Source organism: Talpa occidentalis, unplaced genomic scaffold (genome assembly GCF_014898055.3).
Source record: "Talpa occidentalis isolate TD23 unplaced genomic scaffold, MPIMG_talOcc4v2.1 talOcc4.5, whole genome shotgun sequence".
Lineage (NCBI taxonomy): Eukaryota > Metazoa > Chordata > Mammalia > Eulipotyphla > Talpidae > Talpa > Talpa occidentalis.
In genome coordinates, this window is record NW_023604861.1 from 29,141,024 (window position 1) to 29,154,253 (window position 13,230).

The 13,230-nt window shown below is 36.8% G+C and overlaps 1 protein-coding gene across 7 annotated transcripts in view; it reads left to right on the top strand.

Moving 5' to 3' along the window:
- The window catches only part of PCDH9 (protocadherin 9), an 858,927-nt gene that overhangs the window by 1,100 nt on the left and 844,597 nt on the right, over positions 1-13,230 (top strand). For all 7 annotated transcript variants that reach the window (XM_054701649.1, XM_054701652.1, XM_054701651.1 and 4 more), the window contains exon 2: positions 686-3,856. In XM_054701649.1, coding sequence (XP_054557624.1) covers positions 821-3,856 — 3,036 coding nt within the window. In that variant the 5' untranslated portion in view covers positions 686-820. The remainder of the gene's footprint in view (positions 1-685; positions 3,857-13,230) is intronic.

Below are 13,230 nucleotides of genomic sequence, written 5' to 3' on the forward strand. Positions count from 1 at the left end.
CTAATGGGGATCATGTAGCAATATGGAGAAATGAGAGCAAGGTCTGGGTAGGAAACTGGAAGTCTTGGTATTGTGTTTTTAGGCAGTGGGGCTTTGTAGGGGCCGGTGACTACTGCTTCTGATGCTGCAGCATGTCCGGATGCTTGTTTCCCAGTAAGACTGTATTAGAAGGCAGTTGGCGAACTGGGAGGAAAGAAGACGATAGTCTTTTTTTAGGAGAAAGAGAGATGACTCAGTGGCAGAGAAGCAAACACACTGTATTTGACATGTGACAAAGCAATTAGTAGGATCCATCGCTAAATACTTAGTGATTTTTACTTGTACCTAACAAAACTAAGGAGGTGGGTTAGAAGCCAAGAGGACTGGTGAGCCAGGGGGAGGGGAAGAACTGGACAAGAATGCATGTTTTGAATTAAACAGTGTCCTGGGAAACAATGTGGGTGAATGCACGTAAAAATAGCAGCTGTCCTTAATTCAAAGTAGATCCCCCCCAGCCCCCACCCGTTACTGAGCAATGCAACAAGCAGGGGATATTCAGTGTTTCCATCCACAGAGTTAACTTGCAAGCAGTGGCAGAGCAAACTGCCATGTTTACTAATATGCAGTGAAAAATGTGTTGTGATATTTTGTGACTGTGTGTTTTTGTTTACTGAGAATAATATTGTCTATACAATTGTGTTGACAGTGGCTGTCTCCAAATAAGAGACGAGATGTAATGCATCCTCCAGTCCATGCACGCTTCCTCTTGCAGTTTGCGCGTCGTTCCTCAGTGGAGACCTTTAAACCCTAAAATCCAGAAAGAGCAAATAAATACATTATCATGGACCTGAGGGATTTTTACCTGTTGGCTGCTCTGATTGCCTGTTTAAGGCTGGATTCCGCAATAGCTCAAGAACTTATTTACACTATTAGAGAAGAATTGCCTGAAAATGTGCCCATAGGAAACATACCAAAGGATCTGAACATTTCTCACATCAATGCTGCCACAGGGACCAGTGCCAGTCTTGTCTACAGACTGGTGTCTAAAGCTGGGGATGCCCCTTTGGTGAAAGTATCCAGTAGCACTGGGGAAATTTTCACAACCTCCAACAGAATAGACAGAGAAAAACTCTGTGCTGGAGCCTCTTATGCTGAGGAGAATGAGTGTTTCTTTGAACTTGAGGTGGTGATCCTCCCCAATGATTTTTTCAGGCTGATCAAAATAAAAATAATTGTCAAGGATACCAATGATAATGCCCCCATGTTTCCATCTCCTGTCATCAATATTTCCATCCCAGAAAACACTTTGATCAACAGCCGCTTTCCAATTCCATCAGCAACAGATCCTGACACAGGCTTCAATGGTGTACAGCATTATGAATTGTTAAATGGGCAGAGTGTTTTTGGACTGGATATCGTGGAAACTCCGGAGGGAGAGAAGTGGCCACAATTGATTGTTCAGCAAAACTTGGACAGAGAACAGAAAGATACCTATGTGATGAAAATCAAAGTAGAGGATGGAGGCACTCCACAGAAATCCAGCACAGCCATACTGCAGGTCACAGTAAGTGATGTAAATGACAACAGACCAGTGTTTAAAGAGGGTCAAGTGGAGGTGCACATTCCAGAGAATGCTCCTGTAGGCACCTCTGTAATTCAGCTCCATGCCACTGATGCGGATATAGGCAGCAATGCTGAAATCCGGTACATTTTTGGTGCCCAGGTCGCCCCTGCAACCAAAAGACTCTTTGCTTTAAATAATACTACTGGGCTGATTACAGTTCAGAGGTCCTTAGATCGAGAGGAGACAGCCATTCACAAAGTGACAGTGCTGGCTAGTGATGGCAGCTCCACTCCCGCCCGAGCGACGGTTACCATCAATGTCACTGATGTAAATGATAACCCTCCTAACATAGACCTCAGGTACATTATAAGTCCCATCAATGGCACGGTATATTTATCTGAGAAAGATCCTGTCAATACAAAGATTGCCCTAATTACAGTTTCAGATAAGGACACAGATGTGAATGGCAAAGTGATCTGTTTTATTGAAAGAGAGGTCCCATTTCATTTGAAGGCAGTCTATGACAACCAGTACTTGCTAGAGACCTCCTCTTTGTTGGACTATGAGGGCACCAAAGAATTCAGCTTTAAAATTGTTGCCTCTGATTCTGGGAAGCCCAGTTTAAATCAGACTGCCCTGGTAAGGGTTAAACTTGAGGATGAAAATGACAACCCACCAATTTTCAACCAGCCTGTAATTGAGCTGTCAGTTTCTGAAAACAACCGACGTGGGTTATACTTAACAACTATTAGTGCCACAGATGAAGACAGTGGGAAAAATGCAGACATTGTTTATCAGCTTGGACCGAATGCCTCTTTCTTTGATCTGGACCGAAAGACAGGAGTTTTGACAGCCTCCAGAGTCTTTGACAGAGAAGAACAGGAGCGATTCATTTTTACAGTAACTGCCAGGGACAATGGGACCCCTCCCCTCCAAAGCCAAGCGGCTGTGATAGTTACTGTTCTGGATGAGAATGACAACAGCCCCAAGTTTACTCATAACCACTTTCAATTTTTTGTGTCTGAGAATCTGCCAAAGTACAGTACTGTGGGGGTTATCACAGTGACAGATGCAGATGCTGGAGAGAATAAAGCTGTGACTCTTTCCATTCTAAATGACAATGACAATTTCGTGTTGGATCCTTATTCTGGAGTCATAAAGTCGAATGTGTCATTTGACAGAGAGCAGCAGAGTTCCTACACTTTTGATGTCAAAGCCACCGATGGAGGACAACCACCCCGTTCCTCTACTGCAAAAGTAACTATCAACGTCATGGATGTCAATGACAATAGCCCAGTTGTCATTTCTCCCCCTTCTAACACTTCTTTCAAGTTGGTGCCGCTCTCAGCCATTCCTGGCTCTGTTGTCGCAGAAGTTTTTGCAGTGGATATTGACACGGGGATGAACGCTGAACTTAAGTACACGATTGTGAGCGGGAACAACAAAGGCTTGTTTCGGATTGACCCAGTAACAGGTAACATCACTTTGGAAGAGAAACCGGCACCTACTGATGTGGGCTTGCACCGTTTGGTGGTCAACATAAGTGACCTAGGGTACCCTAAGTCTTTGCACACACTTGTGCTTGTTTTTCTTTATGTTAATGACACTGCTGGAAACGCCTCCTATATCTATGACTTGATCCGCAGGACTATGGAGACCCCATTGGACAGGAACATAGGGGACAGCAGCCAACCCTACCAAAATGAGGACTATCTAACTATCATGATCGCCATCGTCGCTGGCGCCATGGTAGTCATTGTGGTTATCTTCGTCACCGTGCTGGTGCGCTGCCGCCATGCGTCCAGGTTCAAAGCCGCTCAGAGGAGCAAGCAAGGTGCTGAATGGATGTCCCCAAATCAGGAAAACAAACAAAACAAGAAAAAGAAAAGGAAGAAAAGAAAGTCTCCCAAGAGCTCTCTTTTGAACTTTGTTACAATTGAAGAGTCCAAGCCAGATGATGCAGTTCACGAACCTATCAATGGGACAATCAGCCTGCCTGCTGAGCTGGAGGAGCAGAGTATAGGAAGATTTGACTGGGGTCCTGCGCCTCCAACAACCTTCAAGCCTAACAGCCCTGACCTGGCCAAGCACTACAAATCTGCTTCTCCACAGCCTGCTTTTCATCTTAAACCAGACACTCCGGTTTCCGTGAAAAAGCATCACGTGATTCAGGAACTCCCTTTGGACAACACCTTTGTCGGGGGTTGTGACACCCTTTCCAAACGCTCTTCCACTAGTTCAGATCACTTCAGTGCCTCAGAGTGCAGTTCCCAAGGAGGCTTCAAGACAAAGGGCCCCTTGCACACCAGACAGGTAAACGAGCACTTTTACTGGTCTATAAGTACTGCATACAAGTGCCCAGTCAACCAGTATTAACGTGCCAGTGTGTCTATTGTTTTGGTCTAACTTTAGCTTAGTTTTAAAGAGGGAAAAAAAAATTTGACCCCTTTTCTATTCCTCTGGGGCTCAGTCAAGAATTTTTAGAACAGCTTTGAAATTTCTGAGTTCTGAGAATTATTTAACCTCCCAGTTTCCTTCAAATGGCAAAAGATGAAAAGAGGAAATTATTCCAAAATGTCCCAAGATAATGTTTGCTGAAGAAGAAAACCTGTCCTCATATGCCAAATTCTGCTCCTGGGGTTTCCAAATTGACTGCTTCAAGATTTTCACATTACCTTTGATCTAAAAAGTCACCTTCAAATCTCAAGTTTTAAATGACGTTTGAAGGTCTGACTGTAACGTTATGTTGGAGCTGTGGTTGCTAAAGGGGTTAATTTTTTTTTAGTCTCTAAACAATGTAGTAGACTATTAAATGTACATCAGCTGTGAAGCACATGATTGTTGATAGATTGCAAATAAGCCATATAGGAAGTCTTCTCTTTGATTTCAGTTGATTTTATTGTAATATAGTAAATTGGGTATTTAATAGAAAGGTTTGCAGATTGTCCGGAAAGGCCAAAGTACTCTTTAAAAAAAATAAAAAAAAAAAGAAGGAATGCTTTCTCCCTAATATAACTGATTTATACAGAAAAGAATGAATCCATTGTAAATATTCTCTCATCTTAGTAATGCATAAGTGATCTGTCATAACTCATTTTAAACTGTGAAATATGCCATATGAAGAGGGATTAAGAGGCTGAGAAACTCATATTTCAACCAAATCCAGAATTAGTTTTTCTTAGGTCTAATAATTCCTTGTTAATAAAGATTTAAATGCAGCGCTGTCTAATTTATTTCACTGGTGCTTGTCTGTTGCCACGGAATTTGAGTGTCAATAATAGCCTGTAGATGGCACTAGGGTATCATGTCGCCTGTGCTGGCCAGATGCCAATCCGCAGTAGCAAGAGAATGGGGGGAAGGGAGGATCAAGCTGGTACTACAACCAAAGATACCTTTTATTTAATGATAGTTGCTCTTGAGCAACTAGCATGTAAGTTCATTTGCTTGCTCTTTTGTGATTAGCTCTCACCACACCAGCTTTCTAGGATTTCATAATCCAAACTCTTGGTTGGTATTGAGTTCACCCATGGTGATGGCCCATCTTAATTTGTTAAAAGACAAGGAACAGAGAGATTTCAGAAAATCAAGTAAAATAAAATAACCTCACAGGATAGTATTTGACAGTCATTGATGAGTAGGTGAAAACTCAAGAGAGTTTTTTTTCTTTTTGGGGGTGGGCTGTGGTGGGGTAGAGCTGAATGTCTTATTGAAACTGTCCCTTTCAACATTGATTGTTGCTTTGGAGTGAATTTAAGGCTTGGTGGTAATAAGACAGTCACAAAATTAACTCTGATGATGAATCACGTAGATACTTCCTGAACACTAATTATAATTCCTGAAATTTCCATTTTTTAAAGTAAAAGATTAAATATCTAGATCATTTTTTAAAGTACATGTACTAGAGCTTGACTGTGCAGGATGAAAGGAATTAAAATAAGTTGGTGTTGAAGTTCTAGAGGAGAATTTGAAGTTATTAGATATAAGTCCCAGTTGGAATGACTTATTTTCATATTAACTTCATCAGCTTTTTAGAGGAGATTGATATTTTCACATTAAGAACATTGCCAAGCTTAGCAAATAAAAGTTTATAAAAGTTGGTAAATAGTTGATTATCATGAGATAAGTAGTTGGTGAAACTAAACAGGTTTAAATATAATGTTGCTATTTCAATGAAAAGAAAGAGAATGACTTTTTTATCACTTGCTTTTAGGGTGAAGGTCACTCACAATATACTTATGGTATTTTATGATTTGCATGTATCATGCAAAATCTAACCCAATTAAAACTTTTCATGTAAAATCTGATTTTTTCCCCCAAAGACACAAGGTGATTCTCTTCTCACATCTTCTTTCTTTTCATATAATGTGGTGAGTAGTAGCATTGATGTGCAGACTCACTTTTTCTGACTACTCCCTCAAAGTTGAAGCTACATAGTAAAGTAACATGTATGTTAAGTACCTTTCAACCAAGTATGGAATGATCTTTGTTGAGGTGTAGTCAGACATAAGAATCTTCCTTTGTATGATGTCATCTTTGAACTAGGATGCTGAGTAATTAATTTTTTAACTGGAACTAAAGTGCATTTTAGAAATTCCTTGAAACCATGTGTTAGTATGCAGTTCTCCTTGTAGGCATTTTTATGTTCAAGGGAGCTGTAATTCACTATTATGATAAAGAACTAGTGAGTTGGCTTTATGTAAACCTTTTAGAAGTTTCCATACTGAGAAAAAAGGTTGCAATATTGGCAAAAAAAGATACTGGAAATAAGGAAAGAGGTGATGATGATAGGAATATGTATAATTTTATTATGAAAGAGGCATATTTTCTGTAAATGAAGAACATAAATTATATACTATCCTTTTAATTTTTGTTACTGAACTGTATGATTGCTATCTGAAAATGTTCTAGTTAAGAGAAACAGTAAAAATTCTTTTTTGAACACCTTCACTTTAGCTAGTGGCTTTTATATAAAATTGGTATTGTCTTTAAAATGAAAATATACTGGTCGACTTTTACACCATGAGTTTGTTTATAGATTATTATTATAATAATCAATTATAATAGATCTGTCACTGACTTTTCCAAAAATTTTCCTTTATAAGTTTTTGAATTTTCAGTGTTCACACATTGCATGATATTTCCATGCTTTTTTTTAAAGCAAGATCATATAAGGATATTGATTCATAAAATGAAGAATTCACTGTTACAAAGAGGATGAAAACAATTGCAATTCCAGTAGGACTTTGAATAATAAATCTTACATGTATTTTCACTAAAAGGAAGAAATGTGTTTTTGATAGATATGATTTTTAAAATCTGACATATTAAGTTCTCAAATTTTAGGGTGTCTCAGAGTCACCATGAAATTTCTTTCAAGCATGGGCTTTTGTGCCCATCCCCCACCCAGGTGTTCTGATTCAGTACCACTGGTGTCACGCCTGAAAACATGATCACTAGCAAAACTTTTTATGAAAATAATGCTGCTAGTCCATAGACCATACTTTTGAGAACCACTGTCTCAGCATATTGGAACAGGAAATGTCAGTGCCTTTCCCTTTTAGATTATCATTTCCAGAGGACCTGTTTTTGCACAGCCCAACTCTCAGCTCACTTATTGACAGCCGTTTTATTGTAGCTGGAGGCTTTACAGTAAGCTATTTATTGCTGTTTTCCAACCCTGGTTGACAGCATTTGGGGAATTAATTTTCTTGGTCCCAGTGTGCTTTTTGTGGGGTATAAATGAAAATGTTAAAGGAAAAAAAAAAAGTGACCTATTTACATTTGACAACTTCTTCAGTAACACAACAATCTGTGATAGTTGCAGTTTGGTTCTGGGTAAAGAGTCATCTTTAATTTTTGAAATGAAACGCTCATCTTAGAGTATAAACATTCTGAATTTACCTGTTTACAATCTAGCCTATCTGTTCAGATATACATTTGTGTATATATTGGAGAAATTATACATTGAAAATGTGTGGGCATGCTGTACTCAAGTGTTTACATGTACTTTTACTGTATAAAGGGACTTGCTTCTATTCCCAATCATTTATAGATACTATATTACATTTACGATTACTTTTCATTTTTGAGTAATCCCTATACAACCACTACTAAAATGCTGTTATATCGTGTAAAATGCACAAGACAGTCATAGAATTGCTATTTAGAACAGTGAGAAAGAAAAAAGCAATTGAAAGTAAAGGGAGCAAATGCTAACTAATAAAAGCTAGCAAAAACTTTAAGATACTAAATTTTGAAGTATATGATGAATGTGTAGTTGAATATGAGTGGTGAGTAGAGAAAATTGTTCCCCCCAAAGCATATAATACTTAAAATGTTATCAGTTGTGATTTTTATGTCTTCTTTGCTTTTACTAAACGTCCTTTGGTTCTAAGTCAGATTTCAAACTTGTGGTTTAGAAGATACCAAGACCCTTTCGCTATTGATTGAGGAATTTGAAATGAGAATGGGCTATCCATTTAAACTGGCTACCTTTCCTCTTGGGTTTATGAGTCACATATTGGATGGATTTTTTTTTTTCTCTAATTGATACACCTCAGCTATAAAACATGACATTCATTGCTAATAACCTTAAGGAGGGTAAAATTCAAATACCGCCACTGTATTAAGCAGAGACATGTCTGCAGATTTCCGAATATTTGTTAACTGAGAAAATAATTTCTGTAGTTAAATATTCTATTAAACGTTTTCTAAATTTTGTTGCAATTAATTCTATATATGGAAACACTCTAAATTGACATTCCCTTAGTTTCAGATGAGTCATCTTCATGGTGCCATAGAATAGACTTTGGCATCATGAAAATTACCTTGCAAATATTTTAATTTGTCTTATTAATTAATTCATAGCCTTATTAGTGAGCTCTTTCAAACTAAAATATATCTTTTTTTTTGTGGTAGAACAAATTCAACCTACGTGTAGTATAAGAAAGGGAATTGATATTTAATATAAAGATTGAAATCTAAAATCAGATTTCTTTATAGCCAATTGTAAATCATTTTGATTCTTAAAGTTTATTTTCATATTAACAAGCACAGATGTTTATAAACTAGACCCAAAATAATCAAAGTGATATCTTAATTATTTTCATAGTACATTATGTTACATGGTGGCACTGAGATATGAGAACGATGTATTTAAATCATATTTTCTCATAAGTTCTGTTTTCATGATTATTTTCATTTCATTATTCAGATTTTTGGATTTGGGATTTTATTTTTGCATGTGAAGGATGCAGAAATCTACCAGTATTGAAGGCTCTAGTGGTTATGTTGGCCTAGCAGAACTGGGTGTTTATGGGTTTCAGGGCCAGGAAGCTGTATTTCTCCTCTTTAGTACTTTTTCTGTTTGTGTTTGTCACAGTTGAACTCTTAGCTTGAATTTAGTTTTAAAAAAGACAGCATCAGAACTGTGAGTCTGGCCGATTGTTCACTACTTTCATTTAAAATCCTTGGGCTAAGACTTCTCTGAGTTTAGACTGGCATTTTCTTGAAGGGGATCTATTACTACAACTACAGTCTTTTGCTAATACTGATAAATCAATTGATGTATATTTTTAATCATAAGAAGCTAAGTAATGTGGGCTTTTAAATTTTGTCTTTTTTGACAACTGATTTTATGTTTAATATTTTTTTCCAGAATGTATTACTTAGTGATGTCTAATACTTATGTCTGGCTTGTTGAAATATGACTCTGATCACAGCCCAGGTATTTGTGAAAAATTAGGAATGCAAGTCAGCATAGAGTTTACTCTCAAGTTCTCACTCATCTGAAGGCATAGGAGTCATGTACAATGTGCTATACTATGCCTTTTTAATAGTTAGCAGATCTATAGCAGATCACGGAAGCAAATCCAAAACATAGAAATAGGGTATCTTATGTACATAGGAGATGCAATTCCATCCTTAAGACTTCATCAGTTATTCAGAAAGCTGTTAAATCTGTCAAACATTTCATTTGGAAAGAAACACATGCTTTTTTGCCTTTGTTTGATACAAACCTATTGGGCTGTCAGTCATCAGAAACACAGAACATGAAAGATATATTGCCATGATTGACATTTTGGTTTTAATTTATATCCATTTTTACCTATGCCAAGATTCATTAAAATTTAGATTTCCTAAATGAGTTAAACAACTACCCTTCCTCAACAGCAGTAAAGGATGATCGCAGGAAGAAATTGGGAAACCACCCATATTTAATCTTTCTCACTCATGATTTGCTCTATAGACAGTTTGTCTTCTGAGGACAAGAACACTGTCAGAATCCGTAGCATATTCTGAGCCATAACATATAAATTTAAGGCACTCAGAACTGGAGGTCATTCATTAGGGATCTGTTTTTATATACTTATCTATTATTTAAATAGCATGTGAACATATTTTCCCTAACCTTTAACCACTTTATGGGTTACAATGCTATAATCACATATTACATATAAAATGATCGATGTGGGGCCAAATGTACAGCTGGAGGTGGTGATGAGACAAACATCAAACAAAATTTGAGGTTAATTTGATTCATTTTAGTAATATTACATTAATTACTTTGGAGTTCCTTGAGAAAATATGTAAAATTATATTTTCTTTAAAGAAGTCTACTGTAGTCTTACCTCTCTTTAATTGATACAGACATCTAATGATGGAGGCTGCAGGACCAATGGGGATTTGGTCCATTTTACCATGTGTATAGTATTGTAAATTTTAACATTCTTCCACAGTTTGTCTTTTATCTGACCATCTCTACATTTTAGCATTACACTGCTTTAATATCCAGTCTCTGGCCTTTTTCAGTCTGTTAGCAGTTGATTAAGAAATACTCTAATCCCTTTCAGGATATTGAGAAACTAATGGATTGCAGAGTGTTTGGGTCTTTAAGCTTCAATTGTAAATGGTATGAAGAATTGTCATTGAGCTGATATTTGCATATATCTCTCCCAGTGCTAGTTACTTTGCCTTCTTTTTTGTTCTCCTAATCTTCAGCTTTCATTCTAAGAATATTTATTTTAGCCCGAAATAAGCATGCCAGTGATAGAAATTTGGGATTCACCTCCAGATGAATGCCATCACAGACAGGGAAGTTCTGGCACATTTTGCATAGATCTGTATGAACACAGTGAACCCTTCATAAGCTCTTAGATTGCAGGAAATCAGTGCAGAAAATTAAGTGGGGTTTTAAAGATTTGCAAAGTAGAGAGCTTTGTATAATGCTGGTATTGCAGGTGCCTATTAAATATGAAGTAAAGGCTTTGTAATACAACTCGCTAACACATTTCCCTACACATTAGAGTGATTTATAGCCAAGGGAATTAGCCTTGCCTATTTTTTTCCAAATGCAGAAACATTGGATGTGTCTGAAAAAAAATAAAAATCTCAGACACAGGCCTTAGGAAGGACAGATCTGCTCTTTTCTGATTCTTGTTATTCAAGGTAGATGATGCAGGCCTGCTCATAGTTACCTGCAGTACCTCCGATGCTCTTAATCTGGTCGTCACCACTTCTGACCAGAAACTCTTAATTGTGTGTGTAGAACCCCCTCTAAACGTAAATCAGAGTAAGCTCTAGGTATCTATCAAACTATAGCATTATTATAATGAAGAAAGCTGGCTACTAAGTGAGTGCTTTGATCCTCATAAGAATTGCTATTGAGTCATATCTCAAACTGTGTATTTAGGATTCACCTTTACTCCATTTGTTAATAGTGGACATTTGTAGCACATCATTTCATTCCAAACATACATGACTTTCAATATATTTACCTTGGTGACACTTCAGTAAGATGCCTCACACTGTTCTAATGTTTAATGACTTTTACCCTTTTAGATAAAACCTGGTGGAAATAGTCATGCATATTTTGAAATGCCTTTACAAATCCTGTATTTTTGCTTACTAGAAAAAGTACATAATCCATGTGCAGTCCACAGTAGGCACAGTGGACTTGCTGAGAATCATCATAGTTGATTGATTTTGAAAACATAACAGTTTATGTATAAGACAATAGCAACTACAATTCAGTGAATGAGTTTTTTTCCTTATTAAACCTCAAAAAGTAGAAGAATGGACACACATAGGGGATATAGGATAAAGCTGTAACTTTTATATGAAGAATGTGTCTTCTGCTGACAGTAGTTTCATGGTAGATCTTTTTTTGAGGAAAAGGTAGTTTTTTGGATTCAGAGGATGCAACCAATCTGTGCCTCTGTGTGATAGCAGCTGCATGCTGAGGACTTTCAAATACACAGTTACACAGGATTCTGCAGGAAACTTTTTGTAGAAGGTGCAAGTGACAAATGGAGACAAAATGGAGTGAGTTCCGAGTTGTGAGTTGATACCCTCCTGTGTCATATATAAATGTCATTGAACCGATTTTCACATTGGAAGTCTTGAAGCACAATAGTTTCCCCTCTGTTTGTCAGCTGTGAACACACCTGGATTGGCAGCTTTTCTTTGCTCTGTTTCTTGTCATTCACTGGATGGACTATATTCATTTATGTTACTCAGTGTACATCTGCTTGCTTTATGTCCTCATAGGGTTTCAAATTGACAAAAAACTATTTCTGCATATCATGCTTCCAAAAAAAACCAAACAAAATATTTTGTTGACTAGATAATAGTGGATCTCTATAATTTTCCTTTATCATTTTTTTAAATTGAGTTTTCTTACTGATATTATTTCCAAAGTTAAGAACACAATTTTCTACTGTGTAGGTTAATATAGAGTATTTGTGCTATATACAGTCTATTGACTACTTCTTTGTATCCCTAATCCATTAAAATCTCATGTAAAAATTAGTTCTATAGAAATAAATTCTTTTATTCTACAAAATTGAAATGAGAATCAAAATTACATTAAGGCATAGTAAAACAAAACGTCTTTAGGATATTTTAGTTTGATATGAACTTATTCTTGGTCTTGACAGCATAATTTTCTGCCAAGCAGTGAGGGCAAAATATGTTTAATTAATTGATTGATTTTTAAACATGAAAATAATTAAGCAAAATCATTTTGACACCTAAAGTCTCTGTTTTAGACAATTAAATTCTGCTTTAGCTAAGGGTTATTGACTTCTGGATGATACTGGGAGCAGCACTCCTCAGGGTTTAAGCTATTCCTGCAGGACCATCTGTTATTGGCAGGTTCTATGCATTCTCTCCAGCTGATGCAGTATCAACCCCAGGCGAATTTTCAGGATTGTTCAAAACATGACCCTGGTTCCTCATAATCTTTTATTCTCAAATGGCAACTCAGTCAAATCATATAGTTGCATATCAAAACTTAAAGCATATTAAGAAAAATGTAAGAAATTCCCTCCAGTGAAGAGACTATGTCTTACCCTATATTTCTAAGGCTAAGCAAGTCTATATCAGTTTCTAGAAGAGTAATTAATGAGTCTTCAATATATGATGGATCAAGTTATATTAGAATCATACTTTACACTTGTGGAAAATTTCCATGTCTACAAGACATTATTATTCAGTTTGTCTGTAGAAACTGAGAGTCACAAATGTGTTTTGTTTTCTGGCTAAAGCCAGTGGCTGATTTTTTTTTTTTCCATCTTCATTTTTGTTTTTGTTGTTGTTGAGGTAACTGGTTTACAATGTTGCTTGTGCTTTAGAGGTAAAGGCTCTCCCCCTTCAGGTGTTGTTACCACAATACACCCACCACCAAA